Source organism: Thunnus albacares, chromosome 5, assembly GCF_914725855.1.
Source record: "Thunnus albacares chromosome 5, fThuAlb1.1, whole genome shotgun sequence".
Lineage (NCBI taxonomy): Eukaryota > Metazoa > Chordata > Actinopteri > Scombriformes > Scombridae > Thunnus > Thunnus albacares.
In genome coordinates, this window is record NC_058110.1 from 35,620,672 (window position 1) to 35,643,314 (window position 22,643).

General features: G+C 41.4%; 3 protein-coding genes across 3 annotated transcripts in view; 1 reads left to right on the plus strand and 2 right to left on the minus strand.

Annotated features, from left to right (window-relative positions):
- Positions 1–22,643, plus strand: part of LOC122981768 (polymeric immunoglobulin receptor-like) — a 724,120-nt gene that overhangs the window by 425,596 nt on the left and 275,881 nt on the right. The window lies entirely within an intron of this gene.
- The window catches only part of LOC122981723, a 930,226-nt gene that overhangs the window by 281,415 nt on the left and 626,168 nt on the right, over positions 1–22,643 (minus strand). The window lies entirely within an intron of this gene.
- On the minus strand, positions 216–19,117 carry LOC122981750. Its single transcript, XM_044350483.1, has 6 exons — positions 17,769–19,117; positions 7,786–8,018; positions 5,964–6,150; positions 5,752–5,847; positions 4,235–4,742; positions 216–1,486 (listed from the first exon to the last, which is right to left on the minus strand). Exons 1-6 carry the CDS (start codon positions 17,793–17,795, stop codon positions 540–542), a joined length of 1,998 nt encoding a protein of 665 aa, XP_044206418.1. The 5' UTR covers positions 17,796–19,117; the 3' UTR covers positions 216–539.

Genomic DNA, 22,643 nt, shown 5'->3' on the forward strand with positions numbered 1-22,643 from the left:
AATTAGTCGATTAATCGATGAGTTGCCAACTATTAAAACAATTGCTAGCTGTTTTGATAATTGATTAATCATTTTGACAAATGTCCAAATGTGAATATTTTCTGGTTTCTTTAGTCTCCACAGTAAACTGAATATCTTTCGGTTGTGACCAAAACAAGACATTTGTGGACGTCATGTTGGACTTTGGGAAACACTGATCAACATTTTTTGGACCAAACAACTAATCGATTAATCGAAAAAATAATTGACAGAATAATTAATAATAAAATTAATCATTGGTTGCAACCCTACAAAATAGTGTAATTTAATTTATACACTGTAAAGGAAGACTAACGACAACTTTGGTAAAGTTGATAGTGATCCGAATAAAGAATAAAAATGTATAATTGATAGATGCATTGCAATTTCACTAGTTATTGTGTTCTGTCATTAACTAATTTTAGAACTGGACTTTACACTTTTCACCACACAAATCTTTACTGAATCTGGACCTGAGTGTCGGACCATTGGTTTCTATCGAACAGCGGTGTCCTTTCCCATCAGACAGTAGTAACGGACAGCAGAGGACTGGGACAGAGCTGACTGTCCGTCTCCACTCTTGTCCCATGAGTTAGCAGCTCCTCCACAGTTGTCCAATCATCGAGCAGCTTGCTGTTTCTCAGCCGGTTCTGCTTCATGTGGCTCAGCTCCAGCACCGTCTGAGACGACAACGACCCTTGAACTCCGCCTGCCTGCTCCTCCCCTGCTCCTCGCCTCTCTCTGTGTTGCCGCGACAACGCCAGGTGGCGTCTCCTCTCGGTCCGGTTCCAGTACCGCCCGGCCCATCGTCCATCCTCCCCTTCATCATCACCCTCTCTCTCCCCCTCTCCTCGCACCTCCTCATCTGTTGTGACCTCGCTGCGCTCCCTGGCCAATCGGTAAGCTCGGGCTCTTAGCAGCTGGTTCCTGACTGACTTCTGATTGGACAGCCTGGAGCGGGGAGAGGGTGGAGAGCACGGGCTCCGTTGCGGGGCTCCCAGTGTGCTGTAGAACGGAACAGAGGAACCTTTAGGGTTGCCGGTGCGATTCCCGAGAGTCTGAAAGCCTCGCCAGTCTGACGCTCCGCTGGAGCCCGAGCCAGGACTCTTAGAGAGAGAGTCCTCCTCTCTGCTCCGGCTGGTGCCCTGGCTGCTCCTCATTGCATTCTGATGATTGCTCAGACTGGTTCTGTCTATGCTGAGATGACTGCTGAGGGGACCGGTGGGGTGACAGTTACTGGGATAACTGGCCCTGCTCCTCGGCCCCAGCGTGTTGCTGGCTGCACCTGGCTGGCTGTTCAGCAGTCTGTCTGGATCAGGCATGTTGGGGTGACTCGCCCTACGACGGCGTTGTCCTTCACTCAAATCTGTTATTGTTTGACTCCGCCCTGGAGCCTCTATGGTTCCGCCTCCTCCCTGCTGCTGCTCCAACCATAGTGCCCTCCGCTGGCAGGGCTCAGTACGACAACCTGCAGACACGAAGAGGAAATCAGGCCCTGAGTCTTAGATTACATCTGTAAGTGTTTAAATGTCTGTAGCTATCATGCCCTTAAACCTCTTGGGACAACTCTACACTCAGTACAGTGAAATGTACAAGCCCCTGTTCAGTACCATTTTGGACCACCATTAGCTGACTCAACAAGGGACCTGTAGCTTCTTGGTGTTAAACAAGACAACAAAAAGACATTGGTGCTTCATTCAACTGCCCTGGGGTAATTGGAAGACTCTCTATCCCATGAACACTGCATTCATATTCATCCCAAAGGTGTCCAAAAGGTTTGTCACAGGATTGTGGTGCCAGTTTCTTAATGTTATCTCACCTGAATGTGCCTCAAACCACTCCTTGGTGATTGTTGTATAGAGCAGTCAATACCAGACAGTAGAGCAGTGGTTCTCAACCTTTTTGGCTTGTGACCCCTTAAAATAAAGCAAGGTCTACCTGGGACCCCTCGTCAGATGTTGCATTATCTACCATTTAAATGAAAGGGGACTTATTTTGTTTTGTATAACTTTCAGAAACTTTAGGAGATAAAATAAAGTGATTCACAATAAATAAAGCAAACATTTAAGGCAACCTGAAAACAAAAAAATATGTGTCAGAAATACAATACCAATCAACAGAAGGCACAACTTTCAATTCCCTTGAATGAAACGGTGTGTCCAAGCTTTTGACTGGTACTGTATGTTTTTTCTGTTGTTCTATCCTGTGTTAGCACCTTGCGATCCCTTAGATTAATCCAGTGATCCCTAGCGGGGGTCCCGATCCTCAGGTTGGGTACCACTGCAATAGAGCTCGATCTTGATCAAAGTACCTATCATCTTCTTTGAAGGGACACAATGGCCATTAATGGATTGCACTGGTCAATGCTAATTTATGTTTGCATGTAAAGGTTTTGGTTATTGCATGATTATATACATAAACACCCTGGAGTTCAAGTCTGAGTGGATGAACACTCTACATAATCCTGACTTTGACTGTGCTGTTCGGTTAGGAGAGCACAGGCTGAGCCTGCACAATGGAAACATCAACCATAAGAATAGAAGGCCTAGCTGGAGCCATTTGATCTCAGACATCTCAGAAGAAGTTTAGGGATGCACTTTAAGTTTCAGGTAAGTTTTAGATTTATTTGTCTGTTATGGATTTGTTTTTGATTGCTTGAATATAACTTCTGTCATGTGCTTATCAGTGGTGGCTGGTTAATGTGGGGCACTGCCTCAGTTCCCATCATCTAGGGAAGAAAGGCTATTAAAACATGTTAAACATAAATTCATTATATATTACGAAATAACTATGAAATAAAAAATGTTTATTCATACTCTGTGTCTCGTTATCATGCCAGCATTTATTAAAAATGTGTTTTCAAATTGTATTTGGTTCATTTCTGTGTGAATATGTACACTTCCTGTGTGAGGGGCGTCTTACTTTTGGCAAGCAGGTGACCTGATGTTGCTCTATAACTGGTGGCTTCAGATTTTCTGCAGCTCTCTGTTTCCTGGATATGCCCATTTTTATTGGTAGCCTATAGACACACGTGTTTCTGTAATGTCACCAGTGAGATGTGTGCAGGCGGATTTTCAGTGTTTTCAGAGCGCTAATGTTATGAATGTTAAGAACATCTGTCATGTACAACGGTCCAACAGTAGGAATTATATGCTAATGTTACTTTATAGTTTTCATATTAACATTACTTTATTGTTTTGTTGCTAACATTACTTTGTTTTGATGCTAACGTTACTTAATTGTTTTCAGCTACCGTTACTATATTGTTTTCATGCTAATGTTACTTTATTGTTTTTTATGCTAATATTACTTTGTTTTCATGCTAACGTTACTTTATTGTTTTTTTTATGCTAATATTACTTTGTTTTCATGCTAACATTACTTAATTGTTTTTTAATGCTAATGTTATTTTATTGTTTATGTGCTAATGTTTCTTCATTGTTTTATGCTAACGTTACTTGTGTGAGGGGGAGCTTCTGTGCTTTTGTGCTGCTGGTTGATGTTTGGGACATATTCAGCTACTTTTTCACTACCTGTAAAACTAACTTTGGGTAGTCTGTGTTAGCGTTATCTCTGCTACTTGTTGCCATTTCTTACTGGAATATGAGTCATATGTTTTTGTTTTTGTTTAAATATTGCTTTGTGTAGGTTTGATGGTGTTCACATACCCAAATAAAGTTCAAATTCATTGATTGGCAGTACCTTATTGTTGCTTAAAAAAAAAATCACCAGCCGCCACTGGTGCTTATCATGTGTTGCTTAGCAACAGCAACACACCTCTGGCTGCATAAAAAATGCCTCAGTGTGATTGGGACTATAGCTGCAGGGAGAAAAAGCATCATGGTACACCTTTCTTTTCGGAGTCCAGTGTGATCACCGACTATGTTGGTGTCAGTCTCTTCAGAGTAGCTCCGTACAGATCACACTAACCATGCTCAGGGAAGTGGTTCAGTGTTTACAGAGCTTTGCAGAGGAATTTAATACTTGCCTTGTTGTGGTTGATAACAACACCTGCACTGTATATTTCCATACTCTCATATAATTGAGTGAGTAAGCATAAACACAAAATATTCACAGACTTTTACACAGATAAGATCACAACAATTACAATTACTATCCAGTTCAATATCTAGTTCTAAGATACCCTCTACTGACTATGGCATTAGATGGATAGTTTATGGAGATTTTATCCATTTTTTCATAAAGGTTTACTAACCAATGGAGGGGGATGGCGGCGAGCGGTGGCGTGGTAAGGTCGGACTCCTCTCAGCTCTGTGGAAGTGAACTGTTGTGGTGGTGCTGTTACCCACAGTGCAGCGGGATGACTGCGGAGCTCCAGGGTGGGTCATCAGAGTTGTCTCAGGGATGGACTCCAAATCCCAGCGTCCTCTCTGCTCTCGAGGGGAATGGCCTGAGCGCAGGTGGTGAGTTTGCCGGTGCGCGTGGCTCCCGTGAATCTTATGCAGCCGTCTGTGCTCCCCGGTGCTGACACTGTGGAAACCTGAGTCGCTGGGCTCAGAGGAGATCAGGGACTCAGAGGAAGAAGAGGAACCTTGAGAAGAGGGGGTGTGGCCCGGCAGTGATGACATGGCGTCTGTTTCGGCTTCAGAGAGCGCCACTCGGTGGTGTGGGCTGTCGGGGCCACATCCCAGCCCGCTGTCGAGCTCGCTGAGGGGAAGGTAGCCGAGAGGACGATCAGGCCGCCAGGGAGGACGATAGTCAGACTGGAGAGAAAGAAACTTTGAATTATTCTTTTAGAAAGTCCAATATTATACAGGTACAAAGAATACACCCAATCAGTAGAGGTACGTGCAAACTCTACCAGGATAAATTATCTACATAAATAAATAAAAACAAGACTAGGTCAAAACTTAGTATATGGCTGGACCGTGTATGGGTGTGCAAAACTGTGGCCAGTTTGTTACAGGGATAGTCAGTGGTCGTGTCTATAATGTGAATTCCTGGATATTAAATTATTCATCTGGAGGCTGCAGTGGAAATTATAGATGAAAGTTTTGACAGCATTGGATGCAAATTCAGAGGCTCATCTCTGTCCAGTTACTGCAGTTACAGCAAGCGTACCTACACTAAACTGATACGGCAGAATACACGAGTCTTGTGTTTTAACTGCAAGATTCATATTTTAATGCTGCTGTTCATTGTTTGTGATGTGAAAACATCAAAAGAAATACATACTTTGCGTCCCGGTATTTAATTCAGTTATAAAATTCAAACGCACCGCAGAGTGTCTCTCCTGCCAGCTGTTGACAGCGGTGTCAGGGGGACAATGTCAGTAAATTTGAGTATAATACGGACTTTGCTTATCCACGTATGAATGCGACGCATGAAACACAAATGTAGGGGGGGTTAATTTCTAAATCACATGAGATCCCCTGGTAATACTTGTCCCGTGTGAATAGGGTTATGAGTGGAAGCGCTGTAAACACCCCCGATGACGTAGTAGAAAACTGTTCACGCTGATTCATTTTAGAAGAGCAATGGCCAATGGGGAAACTCCAACATTCAGCCGTCCGAGTGTCAATGGTGTAACTTCATCACTCACTCACTCAGTCACCCACAGACAACCGCATGTGTGGGGCTGGCATCGCTGTTGCGGTCCAGCCAAAAATAGAGACAGGATAAGAGAAAAGGGAATGACTGAGAGAGAGACAGTTGATTGAGGTGTTGCTGAGAAATAACACGGTGGGGATACAAATATCTCAAGTGAGCTACCTGTCTGGGGAAATTCTTTGGCTCCATTTCCTCTGTGTTGTAGCAGCCAATCAGACAGCTCTCTGAGTTGGGTTGGTAGGGCAATGATTCTGGACCCTGGAAAAAAAAAGTAACAATCAGGACAGAAACTAGTTTTACAGCATATAATAGTATACCGTTAAATGAATTAGAATTTCATTCACAATAGAACAGAATAGAATACATTAAATCACCTGGTAGTCCAGTCTGTCCAGGTGATCTAAGCTGTAGGAGACACTGGGCAGGTAGTTGTTCCCTGGATGCTGGTCATTTGACCCTCTGGACAGGTAGCCATTGGGTGGATAGACATCAGGCGACATCATCATGTGACTACTGGCTGGATACATGTCTGGTGACATGGTCATGTGACCATAGTAGGGCCTGTGAAGAGGAAGCGAATTTGTATGACACAGCTTTGGGATCACCTAAGTTTACTTATGTTCAGATGAACATGACTGAATTTGGTATGATACATGAAATGTTAATTCCTCAATGAATATGTATAGTCTTCACCCACATTCATAATTATAGCATGTGTTGCACTGACAGCTGTCTCAGCAGAACAACCTTCCACTCATGAATATTTATGAGAGCACCAAGAAGACTCAATCCATCATGCTGATCTTGCAAACTGAACCTGGCCCCCAAAGCCTTAAGTACAAACCATCATCCCTTCAACAGAACCAAGAAAACTTCTACTTCTTTTCATACATTTCACTTGAGTCCATCATTTAAGCCCATTCCCAAACTTTTACAGCTGTCCTACCCTGTTCCCAAACATTTGACCTGCTCCCAGATTCTCTTCGCATTCCACAACTTTTACCCCACTTCTAAACTTTCATCCCAGCCCCAAATTTATACTTTGGTCCTAACTTTTTACCCCAATCCCCAACAGTTTATCCTCAATTATAATCCTTCACCCCATTGCCAAAGTTTTTCTCCATTTCTATTTTTATCCCACTCACAACCTTTTACACCAGATACAAGGCTTTACCTTTGACTTTTGTCCCTCCTGTTAATTGAATTCCCAATCATTTAATGGCATTTAATCAGTTAGGAGTCTTTATCACATGAAGCCTCATTCCCAAATTTATCTGATTCTCCGTCACCTTGGTTTGAATATTTCACCCAGTCCATGACTTTTACAATAATCACAATTGTTTAACTCACTGCTAACTACTTACCCTGAGTTATATCTCATTTACCCTATTACAAACGTTTCTCCATAGTCCCAACCTTTTTCCCCAATTCCTACTTTTTAAATGCCTCCTAAAACCTTTTACCCCAGTAACAAGCTTTAACCCAGTCCCAACTCTTTTCTCAGTTCCTAATCATTCACCTAATTTTCATTTTTAGATTTAACCATTTTCCCAGTACCAGTATTTTACCCTATACCCAAACTTTTACTTGGATGTGAACCTTATAGCTCATGCCAGTATTGTTACCCTGAATCTGTTTGCCTCACTCCAAACTACAGTACCCTCAAACACGAGCCTCTCTCCCACTCATGAACTTGTATCATTGTCCAAAAATATCACCACATTTCCACTCTTTTATTCCTCTCTCCCAACCGCTTACCCCATCTACAAGCCTTTACAAAGTCCATAACTTTAACACCTAACACCCGTTAGGAGCATTTACTCAATATGAAACCTTTTACTGCAGTTCTTAGCTGTTCAACCTGGTTCACCCAAACATTTTCAAAGCCTCATCTAAATCTTCATCCTTTATAATAATAATAACTAGTAGTAGTAGTAGCAATTACTACTGCTTTCTTTATTTGCATGTATTTACTCAAAGCTACTAAATGCTTCACATAAGAATACTAAAACTGATAAAGCAAAAAATATATAAAAACTTTAAAGTTTGTTGCCGTGTCTCCAGTTTCTCCACCTTTACCACACAGCTGAGTCACAACAATCTGTCCAGTTCCCAAACTCTCAACCACAAACTCTTTACCCTGAAGTGTTTACCCCAGGAGTGGCCCCCGATATGCAGCCTTCCAACAGTACCTACCCAGCACCGTAGCCGTCTCCCTGGCCTTCCTCTCCCTCCATCAGTCCCATGGCCCTCAGGGCCTCCCAGTGTCTTTCTGTTGGAGCGTTGCACTCAGTCGCACAACGGGACCGCCGCCTCCTGTGACCCTGGCCCCTTCTGCCGTCCACCTGCACAGTGATTGGCTGGCCATATTCATCCACAAAGTGCAGCTCCTCCCGGTGTCGGTGATGAGAAGGTTCATGAGTCTTGACCTGATGAGAAGGAACACAACATATCAGATGTTGGACTGTACTCAGACAGCACAAGGAATAAAATGTAGGCTAGAGGAATGCTTTACTAATTTATGTCTTCTCCATGATTGGGGTTTTAAGAGATAGTTGGTAGCAGGTTGTTTTAAGGATCTGAGAAACTACAAACGATCCTGCTTTTTCTGCGCTGTAGTATTGATGAAGAATAGAAGAAGCATAAATGCACAGTGGAAAAGTGGGAGTTTGGCCTCTAATATAAGGTCAGTTTGTTCTTTTGATCTAACTTTTTGGCATGCCTGACTGCAGTTGTGTTGCACAACATGGTTTATGATTCACATGGTCTTTATATAAAAAAGATTAAGCAATTTAGTAAAGGTTGGAGGCTGTGTGCCAGCAAAAGAAGAGATTGCAGGTTTCTGGTCCAGTTAAACAGAAGCTGATTTCAGTGATGATTTCCTCTCATTCTGACTGAAGGTGTGTTAATTAGTGGAAACAGCTGCTATATTGTTTTGCTACAGACCCTCAGTGACTCATAGCATCTTCAAGGGTCTAAGGATCGAGGATGTTTTATTGAGCTATATAAATAAAAACTGACTTGACCTGTCTATATTCCTCAGTGAGATGAGTCTAGCCAAAAGAGCTTGAAGCTACAGCACATATCTCCTCTTCGAAGGAACCCGCCATGTTGCACTGCCATGTTCATACAGTAGCCCAGAACAGACAAACCAAACACTGGCTCTGGAGAGAGTCTTTCAAGCAGCCACTGTAGGTTCTCCTGCACGCTTGGAAAGGGAGGGTGAGGGGTATTCATTTGGTTGCAATCTGCAACCTCACCACTAGATGCTGCTAAATCCTACACACTGGTCCTTTAAACATGGGTCCAAATATACTCGGTTACTTTCCACAACTGAATAAACCTGATTCTCAAACAAACAAGCTGATGCTGTAAATTTAAAACAGAGAGCTGCAGAAAAAAAAACAGCTCTGTAATGTAAAAACCTGAAACTGAGTGTCACCATTCTGTCAACTCAGGACATAAACGGACGGCTCAGCCCCTAAAGGACATCCTGTCATTAAGTCTGCTGAGTCTCAGCGACGTCGTGAACTATAATAGTGATAGTTTGTGTCGTAACGTCACATGTGAAAGTTAAGATGCAGTGAAGTTGAGGAGATTCAGTCTCAACAGCAGCACGATGTAGGTCAGGATGCAGCAGCCCTCTGTAACCCTGGACTAGTACTGGAGTCTTTACACTCTCAGTGCACGGCCCGAGGCCTCACACACACACACACACACACACACACACACACTGACACTGACACACACAGAGAAATCAGAGAGTGAGAGTGATGTGCTGTACCCTGGAGAAGTGTGTTGCGCTCCAGTGCACTTTGACAGTAACACGGACTGATCTCTCTCTCTCTCTCCCTGTTCATCTATCTGTCTCTCCCTTTTTCTCTCACAGTGTTTTTTTATGATGCTTTGACTGAAATTTTCACTCAATCTCAAAGTACAAAACTCTCGTTCTTGGCACAAAATCACACTTAGCATGCAAAGTGTTGAACGTACAAAGCTTTCAGAACCGTATCAGACTATTAGATTTGTATATTTTAGTCACAGCATTTGAAAATGAAGCAGTCTTTATTAAATCATGCCTTTAAAAAATAAAAACAGTCATCAGATTAGCGATATGAAGCAGTAATTCAACAAGTAAAAGGGTTTCAAACTAAATTCCATGTAAATATTTTTATAAATTGTACAGAAAGCATTCAAACATCACATGTTATACAAGAATCTCTGCTGCCGTCCACGATGCAAGATGCAGAAAAAGAGGCCCGAATGTCTTTAAACATTCATGCAAAATGACATTAAACACATTCAGCAGAGCATCAAAGACACCAAACTGTAACCAAAGTGTCGATTACTGTAAATTAAACCATTAACTCACTATATGAAGACGTCTGTATTGTTTTCAAAAGCTTCCAATTCTATCCAGGTTTGAAGAAAATGTTTTGCTAAAAAAACAAAATGAAGGACAAACGGTGCATATGGACCTGAATCATGTTACATCTCATGTAAACTGATGTTCCTCCTTTAGTTATTCAGGCTGGTTGATTAAAAAAATATTCAGGAGGACGATAGATTGTGTAAGCTGTGAGCTGGCTGACATGGAAAGTGAGTCACATCTTCTCTCCTGTATCGTGCAAAACGATGATGATGATTTTACAGTTTATCATGAAAACCCTGAAATATTCTGTTGTTGTTATTTAATTAACTTTATTTTGATTTCTCCAGTCGGTTATACTTATTACTATACATGTTTTGTTGAAGACATGAAGGTCTGGAAATCTGAAAAACATGTGAAAATGTTCTTTGCAGCGTTCAGGATCTGGTTCGTATTATTTTGTGTTGTTTTGTTAAGTTGGTGCAGGCTGAACGCAGTTGCATGAATGACACTAATGATTCAATAAGCTTCATGTTCTCTCACACCAGCAGATTCAAATATTCAGTTTTCATCTCTCCAAACTCTTTCACTTTCATTTCAAATCACCTTTGCACTTTTTTCAGGTTTATATTCATAATTAAATAAGCAACACAATGTGATTTTGCTAGTTTATTAATATTTTTGACCTACATAAGTATAATTCTGTATTGTCGACACTTAAGTTCAGTTACTCTGAAGTTGTACTAATATCATTTTCTATATTATTTATATATATGTATGTATATATATATATATATACCTGCACCTGGACCCTGGACTGTACCAACCTCCTGCAACAGTGGGGGGGGTTTGTGAGGAGAGCCTTTTGTTTGCAGTCCATTTTGTAAATCTTAATTAGAGTCGTAGTGTTTAGATTTTGCTCACTTAGTACTGAGTTAGGAGCGAACTGTCTGTGTTGTATTTGTTTGTAGTTAATTTGTGTTTGTCCAGCCCTCGTGTTTGTAAAATGGTTGGTCAGCCATTCTTTTAGCATTTTTTAGGTAAATAAAAACCCACCTTTTTTGCATTCTGTGCCTTCCTGTGAACATTCTCACTGTAAGCTGCAATAAAACATGATGTAACCAAAAAAATGTGTTCTATTTTAGTGTAAGTGCTTTTTGTTGGTTACTGGTTTTACTGCACAGCTTCGTGAGGATGTAGAGTCGACTTCCACAGGCGGTGCAGAACCATTAGCCCTGCTAGCATCGCCACCCATTTATGTCAAACTGTCAATCTCTATACAATCACATGACACAACGTGCTGCTCCGCTGCCTTACATTCTGCCGACCTCACATCCCAAACACATAATACCAAGAGTGACCTTCTTCTCGGCTCAGACAGATCACACATTTCAACACTGTCTCCTACAAATTACCAAATTACGTTGCGTTATCAAACATAATCTCTGCCTGGATGATGATCACAGTAATGAATGAAGCTACAGTTCTATGTGTCTCTGCAGTGGGAGGGAGGAGGTCCGGGTGGATGCAGGACTCTGACGTGAGTCCTGTGTGTGTTCAGGTTTGGTTCAGGTTAGTGAAAGATGCTGCTGTGAGCTTCAAGACACTGCAGACTTTTTCTGTATTAAAAACATAATTAGGAATGTGATTTAGTCATATATGAATGTAATTTCTAGGAGACAGAGTTGATGGATGATCCCTGTTGATCCACACTGAGACAAAACACATTTATAAATCAGCATGATTGGACAAAATGTTCAATTCATTGTAAGCCAATCCAGTGTGGATTAGATTAGTTTTAAATGACGGCCTGTCAACCAGTGATGGGAATCTCTTGGAATCTCAGAACTGGATTAGATTTCAATTCTTGGTCTCACAATTAGATTCAGAATTGATTGAATAAATGGAAAGGACACATACTCAGCACATTTCCAGCTCTATATTTATATTCTGGGGCTCTACTGGAATATCTTCACATGATTTCCAGTTAAAAACTCCTTATTTATCTTCTACTGGTCCTTTATGCAGCCCCTCAGTTCAGCCTCTGTCTGAAACAGGCCGTTTTAGCTCCTGTCTCTTTAAGCCCCGCCTCCTGATGAGCCCACTCTGTTCTGATTGGTCAGCTTCAGGAAGCTTCCTCCGGCTCCGGAGGCTACGTAAACAAACTATAGTAGCAGGATTTCACTTCTTTTTCTCCTTCTTTACTCCAAATGTCAACTTCAACAAATCCATCCGTACATGTTGGAGCTGAATCACATCTGAAATATGAGCAACAACTTTCACAACAAAGATTACAGAACAGACACACGTTTGTGGGCGAACAATCTGATGTCACCAGGAGGAGGAAGTAAAGGTAACTTTGCAGATGAATTGTGTCGGTGCATTCAAGAAACGCCTGAAAATGCAACACCTCAACACTCAAACACTTTCAACCTTCTAAGCACTTTGTTTATTGTTGCACTTCTTTCTTGTTGCATATAGTGTTTCTTATGCACTTGTGTACTTCCTGTTGTTTCTTACTTTATATATTAAACAAAAGCTTCTGTCCAGCACTCTCTCATTGTGCTTGTACCTGGTCAGCTGACTGTACCACAGCTCTTTCAGAGTCACTGTCCTGATTTATTTATGGTTTATTCGATAGGGACAGATACAGTGTGCACGGACAAACTGAGAACAGCTATCTGATGTATCACAGCGTTTATAGCAGGTTCTAATTTGCAACAGAAGTGCTTTTGTGAAAATAACTTTGCGGTAAAAAGAAGGTAAACTGAGTACAGCAAGATACAATAAAACACACTATGTTAGCAGTAACATGGCGACAGAAAACTAGACATGACTACAGGTTTGTTGATCTCTTACAAGAGGTGAAGCTCTCCATCAGAGTTCCAGGACTTTTCCTCCTTTCACAGAAGAGGATAAAAGGATAAAAGCGTCTCAAAGGACTAAATGTAAATAACAGAAAACCACAAAAAGCAGAATACGTCCCTTTCAATGACTGAATAGCTGTCAGATGAAGTAATAATGTCCTGAAGTAATAATTGCAATATTTTCCCTGAAATGTGCTCCAGTGGAAGCATAAAGTATAATGGAAATACTCGAGTCCCTCAGAACTGTACATAAGTGCTGCATGTGAGTATTGAGTTATTCTGTTGATTTTCTTAAATTGAATTTATTGAGAGCTGTCAGTAGCGTCAGCATCTTTAATCTGATGTTTTCCTTCCAGTTATGTGTTTTGATCCAGCAGCTGTAAAACATATTTTTTTTGGATTCTGAAATATAAAATATCTGGTTCTACTAAACAGACTGATATTGATCTTCTCATTTGATTCTTCATGAGACATTATTCTTTTTTTTTTTTTCAAACTAAATCCTGCCAGACAAGACTTCCAATGATGACTAATCTGCAGCAAATCAAACAGAGTGCTCTTAAAAACAAAAGACAGAGAACAAAAAATCGTTGTTATGCTCTATTGCTCTGTAGAAGCAGAATAATAACACGTTTCCGAGAGTGCTCCAGCTTCGTCTCCTCAAATTAGTCGTCCGCTGGGAGGTTTTCTTGGAAAGTGTTTGTCTGTTAGCTCTCCTCCTTATTCCTCTCTGCATGTTGTGGTGAGAACTCACATCCCCGGTAATTGTTGTTTTCTTGCGTTTTCTTCCCTCGCGATGTTCACTGACGAGCAGTTTGTAGCTTAGCTGTGTTTCCATTTAGCGCCACATCTCCTGGCTGAACGCCTCGATGATCAAAAGGCTCGACGCGCTCTTTAGACACGCAGAGCTGAACAGTCTGCCACGACGACAGCAGGACCAATGTTTTCTGGCACATGTTCATCTCCTCGGTCTCGCCGGAACACACGATTATCCGGATACGCATGTCAGAGGAGCTTTTCATCCTCTGGTGCACGTAAACAAACACCTTATCATGATGACCAGCGGACCTCTGACAGGCTCAAACAGCACAGTAGAAACAGAAACACACAGAGACAGAGAGAGCAGCGAGATCATAACTGGATCTGATGGCTGCTGGGTGACCTGATCTGTGAGATGGCTGAAGACAGGCGTCACATACTCTCACAACACAAGACATGAAACACAGAATATTCATAGACTATAACAACATGTAACATATCAGTTTACACACAGTACTGTGCAAATTTTTTAGATGTTTAGATTCTTCTCCTTAATGCAGCAGCATCAGGAGGCGTCTGATCATCTGCAGCAGGACAACAAACATCCAGCCAGAGTCATAAAGAACCATCTTCATCAACCAGAAGAACAAGGAGTCCTGCAACAGATGGTCTCTGATCATCATGGAGTCAATCTGAGATTAACATGAAGAGACAGAAGAAGAAGAAGAAGAAGACGCAGGAACAACCGACCTGCCGAGAACCTGAAACACTGAGAGCTGCTGCTGTTTTAAAGGCAAAGCTGCTCACAGCAGATATTGATTAACTTCCTGCTGTTTACTGAACTCTGGATCAAGTTAACTGATCAATAACAACTATTCAAAGCCTCCTCACTTTACTGTTAGGAACTTTTGCACAGTACTGTATGTGAGACAGAGAGAGAGAAATAGCATTGTAATTAATTGTCACATCCTGCCTTCTAGTGTTTTTTTGGACTCTTTGTGTTTTTGTGTTTCCTGGTTTGATTTCTGTTTAGTCTTTCTGGTCATGTGGGTTTTCTTGTTATATTTGGGTGATGGGTTCGGACTTGCCTTTTGTTTTAGCCTGGCGTGTTGTATTCTTGGGTTTAGGTTCATGGTGGTTCTTGGACGGGTTGTATTTAGAGTATTGTGTGTTCTGGGTTTTGGTTTTCTGTTGTTCTGTGTTTCCCCTTTGTGTTCATGTCCTCCTCAACATCAGCCCTGCCTGCTCCCTGTGTTTCCTCAGCCAATCGGCTCCCTGTCTGTTCACTCCCCTCTCCACCTGCACCTCATCTCCTCGTTAGTTCAGTTTCTTTTTTTAAGTCCTGGTTTTCTGTTCGAGTCTTTGTTGGATCCTTTGTTATACCTGTTCTGTTTGTTTCGGAGGTATGCCTGTCCTGTCAGCTGTTGTTTGGATACTCGCGCCGAAATAAAGTGGTTTTCTTCAGTCCTGCTTTCTGGGGGGTCCACACATCCCTGCTACACTGTGACATTAATGTGCAAAATATTCTTTAGTTGCAGCCTGAGAGGAGTCAAGTCAACAAGCTGTTAGCTAATCATCCATCAGAGCCACCAACGTATCATCTCAGGTTGTAGACCAGGAAGAGAAAATTCTCCTTTAATTGATGTGATCATAAAACAAACAGACTTGTATTATACTGTATCTATTAATAATAAACAGACATGTATGGATCCCTCCATATTCCATGTTTTCAGATAAAATCTCACAAAAACAACACAGTCAAACCCACAGCTGGTGGTCAGTCGTCCCATCAGTAAACATGCTAGCAGATTAGCTCATTAGCGGTAGTGCTAGCTTGTCGGTCACATGACCCTGGCCTTGCAGGTCATAGCAGTCCGTCTGTTATCTTGTAGTTCAGCTTTATAAAAGGATTTGAATTTAATAACTTAATAATTGGCTTTACAAGACGAAGGTGAAGTATTTAGTAAGGCTGCAATATTTTCATTATCAATTAATCTGTCGGTTCTTTTCTATCAATTTAATTGATCAGTCGTTTGGTCCATAAAATGTCAGAAAATGGTGAAAAATGTGAATCTGTGTTTCCCAAAATGTTGTCATCGAATGTCTTGTTTTGTCCACAACTCAACAATATTCAGTTTACTGTCATAGAGACTCAAGAAACCAGAAAATATTCACATTTAAGAAGCTGGAATCAGAGAATTTGGACATTTTTTCTTTAAAAATTACTCTCAACAATTGTTAGCGGAGCAGTGAAGCAAACACTGCAGCTCCTCACAAAACTTCAACCTGTGATGAAAATAAAGCGTCTCCGTCGTCTGTTCCATGTTTCCAGCTTACAGGACGCTGCGGCAGAGACGCTGACTCCATCACACACCGGCGGCCGTTTCCACCACAAACACCGAAGCAGCGACGTCGGTCAGTAAATGACGATGGAAGACGTCTCTGCATGAACGTGGTTCACTGTTATACTCTCACATGCTTTTCTTTTTCCTGTCGGTCAGACGGTGACCTTCATCAACACCAGTTAGCTTCACTCAGTGGATGAAGGACACCAGTCAGTGATTGACACAGTGAACTGGAAGAAGAGCCTTAAAGGGGACACGTCACGCTTCTATGTCATGATTTTCTGTCATTTAGTAGTTTAGTAGAACGAAACTTCAACTGAAGTAGCTAACTGTATATAAAGTAGTTCAAACTAGCTAATAATAATATATATCTAATAATATATCAGTCAAAGGGACCAAACCGCTACTTTTTGCTGTTAATACTTTGGTACTTTTACTTAAGTAGGATTTTAAATGCTTGTAGTATTTTTACATGTTATTGGTAATTTTACTGAATATTTCTTCCACCACTGCATGCAATTAAATTTATGAGATACAGTATCTCAATCTGTTCATGTATTTTTAGATTTGTTTGTACTAGAATCTATCAATGTGCACGTGATTTGAAGTATTTAGCTTCAAAAGCTTCAGTTGCACCTCAGATCCGTCTGTCAACGTGACTCACGGTTCTCTTTCTTCTAGTTTGGATCCACATGAAATCTTTTGCTGGTGAACAACTTTGTTAGAAAATATCTGGTTGTTTGCTTTAAAAGAAACTTGTTGATACAAGACTGTGTTCATAAAAAACGTCAGGATAGAAGTTGACTATAATTAAGTGCATTTCGGCAAGAAAAGATCCAATCATGGAGCTTAAACGTCTGTGATGTGTGCAGCTAACAGCGTTTTGTTTTCAGCTCTAGCTTTCTTTTAACATGTGATCCATTTGTGAGCCTCTGCTCAGGGTGAAGAACATTTGATCTCAGACACAACACATAACAGATGACAAAACAGTTAATATAGAAGTTAAACTGAAGAAAAGCTAAATCCTGTTCAGTCATTTGTTAATTTACATGTATAAATCAATGAGTCAGGAACCCCAAACAGTCAGACTGTCGACCTCCGTGTCACTGTTAGAAACATAAGTCTTTACGATGGCGTTCTTGTAATGTGCCAATGTTTTGTGTGTTTGTGTGTACATATATGTGTATGTAACCGTGTGTGCATCGATATACTTCTACATGTATAAGTATGTTTTTGTGGAGGCATTTATCCGAGCGTATACCTCGTTTTACCTCTTCAATAAATTGTTCCTGGATCTTTTGCTCTGTCTTACTTTATTTTATCGTCTGTACTTTTACTCATTTATCTTGTTTTTATGGCCCTGTGCAGCACTTTGTTACCTTCATTTTGTAAAGTGCTATATACATTGAGTGTATCGTTAGAGTACGTCGTTACAGTTTTACATCTCTCCTCTCACATTTGTAATAAGCAATATGAAAACAACATTTTAATTGGCTCTGCGAGATCTTTCAATTATCTTCATGCATAATTTTTAATTACCAGCTGGGCCTTTAACTCTATAAAGTAATTAGTTTAACGTGGAGAACCTCATATCTTCCAGTATCTCTCTCTCCTCATCCTCCTCAGTCACACAGAGATAATGGCCTCTAGCCTTCAGTCAGCTATTGTCTGGCTGCACTGGTATGATCTAGGTTGGTGGATTTGTGTGTGTGTTGAATGTACACAGCGATCTAACAGAGAGCAGTTCATCTCAACAACCATCAGATCTCGTTATCTCTTCCTCCCCCCCTCCTCCTCCTCCCCCCCCCCCAAAACAAACACCTGCAGAAGGTCACTCACCTTGGTCCGAGTGAGACGACAACCCATCCTGACTTTTCCTCGGACAGGTACGAGTTCGGAGGAGAGAGAGAGAGAGAAAGATGGGGGGAAAAAGAAAGAAATGGAAAGAAAAATGGGGGGATGAGGTGAAAGAAACTACAGAGGAGAGGCAGGAAAAGGTAGAATGATGGATAAAGAGAACAGAAAGATATAGAGAGAAGAGAGAGTTTGTTGAGCCTCGTTCGCCCACCAGCTCACATCTCCAAACTCTGATAACCCACAGTCCCTGTTAGCTGATCAGCTGTCCTCCTGCACCTCAGAGGAAACTACAGCTCCCATGATGCCGCGGTGTAAACAGCAGCAGCAGTAACAGCAGTCGGTGGGCAGCAGGTCCATCGCATTAAACCTCCCTCTCTCTCTCTCTCTGCTCAGGAATCAGAAAGCAGCGAAGGAGAAGGAGAGCAGCAACAACAGGAGCAGATAGGGGCGAGCGAGGCAGAGATGCTGCTGAGAAACTGAAAGAGAGAGAGAGAGAGAGAGAGAGAGAGAGAGACGGAGGAGTGAAGAACAGACCTGTCCTCATCTGACAGTTTCTTCTTCTTCTTTCTTATCCTGCTGTCACTCTCTCTCTCTTTCTCTGCATCTCGGCTCCCTACCGGCCAATCGCAGAGCCCGGATGCAAGGAGGAAGGCAGGCGGATGCTCTGATTGGTTGAGAGCAACATCAGTTTAAACATCCATTCAGGGTTTTTCTTTCTCTCCTCTCTCTGTGTCTGTCCTTCTTTTTCCTCCTATCTGTCTCTTTTCTTCCTACTCTGCCTTTTCCTCTCGTCACCATCTGTCTCAAAATGCCTTCCTCCTCCTCCTGCGCTTTATTCTCCGTCTCTGCCCCCAACCCTGACTGATGCTGATATTATTCTGTGTGTGTGTGTGTGTGTGTGTGTGTGTGTGTGTGTTCAGTCCTGACATAATGTGCGTTACCGTGTGATTTGGCTTTTTAGGCTTTGTGTGATTCATGGTTTTTATTTTAAAATGGGCCATGGAATATTCAGCGTGTCAGTAACACTGTGTACTCTGAGTACGCTGCTTATTTTTACTACTGTACCTGTGACGGCTGTGTTTTATTTTAGAGCATCAGGTGTAAAATGTAAGGTTAAAGTGTTTGATGTGCTGCAGTCAAACAGCCCCAGAGGGTTTTATAATAATAATAATAATAATAATTTCATAGAACCTGTCATGCAGTGAAAAGTGCTTCACAAAAATGGGATTAAAAACAATGTTAAAGGCTTCATATTCTGCTTTTTGTGATTTTCTGTTATTTATATCCTGTTTTGATGTTGGATGTTAAACAGGGTACCGATGTGGCCGAAATTATTGGTACATTTGCCTTTTATTAAAATAACGCACCATTCACCCTGAACAGTGTTGAAATTAAAATATATTTTATTATCAGTGCATGTCTATGTTCTGTTTGCAGTGGAACAAAACAAAAAGTAAATAACTGAGTTCATGCTGATTCTACAAAGACAAAATTATTGGTTCCCTTCAGAAGTTGTAAGAAATAATAGATTAGTCGAGATACTTTAAGCAGATTATTGTGTTTTAATTAATATCACAGCTGTTTTGTGCATAGACTGTAAAAAAAAATATGCACGTAGCCACCGTGACGTCACCCATCGGTTTCTGAAGAGCGGTTTTGAAGCTGAAAGTGGGCGGCTCCGGCCGTCGCCATCTTGGCAGCGCCTGACTCCGCCTAAGAGGCGGCCGAATGAAGCCTGGTCGCTGAAACAAGCCATCTAGCAGCTAGCGACCATGTTCTTAATTACGGATAGCTTTACAGCTCACTGAAATTATTAAAATATGCGCAATATGTCCTCCCTAATCCTTTAAGTATATAACTGGGGACAAAACAAAACACAAACAACAACAACGGATAAAATTTTTTTTTAAAAATACAGAGCGAGTCCTCCTCAGATCAAAAGTATTCTATAGTTCAGAAAGTCTGTTTTGTCTTTATCTGTCTGGACAGATTTTGGTCAAACTTTCAGCTTTTCTGTTTTTAGTTTCAAACCTACAAGAAGAATCTTATTTAAAGTTTAACTTTTCTCTGAGGTAATAAGAGCATTCAGAGAAATGGACATAGAAACGACATATATAACTGTGTATCATCTGCATACAGGTGTAAGTGGGTCACTTTCACAATACGGCAAGTTTACTTTTTTGTTGTTTTTTTTAAGATTCTTTTGGGGGACTTTTGTCAATATTTGACAGAGAAGAAAGATGGGAGGAGAGAGAGGAATGATCAATTAATCTGATGATTCTTTTCTCGATTAATCGCTAGGTCTGTTAAATATCTAAAATCCAAACACTTTTAATTTACTTTAATGTTAAAATGAACGTCAATGTCTCAACTTTAAGAAGCTACAACAATCAGATGTTTGGCATTTTGGCTTGAAAACTGATTTGAATAATGAATCATTTTTTAAAATAGCTGTAATTAATTTTCTGTTGCTTGACTGATTGATTAATTGGCTACTTCTACACCGAAGATCCTCTGTAGAAATCAGACTGAGAAGTGCCAGAGGGGGACTTATTCAAGGAGTCTGAATAATATGAGTCCTTCAACAACCTTCAAAAATCACAGAATCGCTCCATCAATTGTTCAGAATGAAGAACCAAGATGATAATTGTTTTTGGTGATGAGCAGCTGAGAGAAACAGGAGGTTGATTACAGAAGAGTGAGAGGAAGCTGGTGAGACGGAGGGAGTTACATAAGTCAAATTAATGCAGATTAATGAAGCTCCACCGACTCCAGGGAGACCTGAATACTCACACACTCACTGACACTATGTAACACTTTGGTACACATAAAACTCACTGAGAAAGTTCAACCTCAACCAGACTTAAAGCTGCATTCATTAATTCTTTTTTTCGTTAGTGTTTTTGGTCACTTAGAGGCAGAAGACTGACCTTGGGATTCCACCGGGCGCGTTCCGGCTCCGACGCGGTTTTGCTCCGTCCTCTGCTCAGCTTTCGTTGATTTGGTCATTTTCCTTGATTTTTGTGCTTCTGCTATGGTTAAGTAGGCTACGTAGTTAAATGGTTTCATTATTCGTCTGTTTTAATTATGTTTATTGATGATATATGATAAGGAGTCTGCATGGGGTGTTTTATTTTGAAAATAGACCGGATGCTCAACGCTGTTTCCGTGTCAGACTTCCTGCCCAGCTCGATCTGCTCTGTGCTGCTTGACGCGGCTTCCGTAAAAAATAGACGAGGCGAAAAAGTAAGGAAATGTGTGTTTGGTAGATTATTTCTTTGTTGTAACGATGCTTCTTGGCAATAAAATTCCCTTTAAATGGAGCCACATTTGTAAGGAACATGCACTGGGATTAGCAGCAGAGCTGAGTATGTGGGTTGTGCCCATGAAAAATTTGCCAAATCTTCTCTGCCAACGCCAAACGGCTTATTCTGCCGTTGACTCTTGTTTGGTGTTTGGTGGATTGGATGATTGAAAATAGACCGGATGCTCAACGCTGTTTCCGTGTCAGACTTCCTGTCCAGCTCGATCTGCTCTGTGCTGCTTGACGCGGCTTCCGTAAAAAATAGACGAGGCGCCTATCTTTAGTGCAGCGCAGCGGAGAGCCGCTTCTGCGACACTTCTGAAACGCGGTGCGGCGCGCCCGGTGGAATCAGATACATTGACTAGAGTCGCCGCGATCATGATCATGGAATGCGTGCTCTCGATTTAAAGGACCAGTGTGTAGGATTTAGTGGCATCTAGTGGTGAGGTTGCAGATTTCAACCACCTGAATACCCCCCCCCCTCCCCCTCTAGAGCCAGTGTTTGGTTTGTCCATTCTGGGCTACTGTAGCAACATGGCAGCCAGGAAGAGGACCCGCTCCCTCTGTAGATATAAAGGCTCAGTCTAATGTAATGAAAACACAATTATTCTTATTTTCAGGTAATTATACACTAATTAAAACATACTTGAATATTTTATTCCATTTCTGCCAAGTCTGTTCTGCTTGATGCCAGTAAATTCAACACACTGCACCTTTAGTAGTTTGTGCTCTTGATTTAACTACTTCTCCTGTTCCCATTTTGTAGAGGACACCAAACACATTCAGTCAGCTGGAAGTTGATGACTCAATGAAATGTGATCCCATTTTAACAGACAACAGGTTTGTTACAAAAATGCTGTTTGAGTTGAGTTTCTAGTGATCTAACTACTATAATATAAACTATGACGATGGTGTTTGGTGTTGCGAGGGCCTCGTTTATTTGTGATAATGTAAATATGACACAAGAAAGAATAAGCTCCAGGAAGAGACGTGGATGCAGGAAAGAAAGGCAGCAGAGGTTAGGAATGGAAAAACAGAAGTGAAGAGAGAAAAAAGAGGAGACGGAAGATAAAAAGTAGAAAGTTAGATAAAAAGGGGTGATGGAGAGGAAACAAAAGGGAGAGAGAGGGCAGCCAGAGGCCACGCCACAATAAATTTACTTTGGCTTCGATGATCTCTCTTCCTCTGTTAGTTTTTCTAACTCTTTCTCCTCATTTAAGCCTCTTCACTGACCTAATCTCTCAGTCTTTCCGTCTCTCTGGTTATGTCTTTCCACCATTCTATATTTCTTTCCCTTTCCCTCCCTCTGTTCTTCTCAGTCAGTTCCTCCATCTCTCTCTTATTTCTTCTTCCTCTCTCTGTTATCTCTCTTTCCTCTTAACGTTTTGTCTTTCAGTGCTAACACTCACCCTGCCGGGGGGAAGGTTGTTGGTGCTGTGGCCACCAGAGGCCCGTCAGCAGTACACTGAGTCCACTGCAGTGGGACTCTCAATCTCTGGCTGGAGGACCCAGACAGGGCCGCTACAGTGCTGGCTCACTCCCTGACTTACACA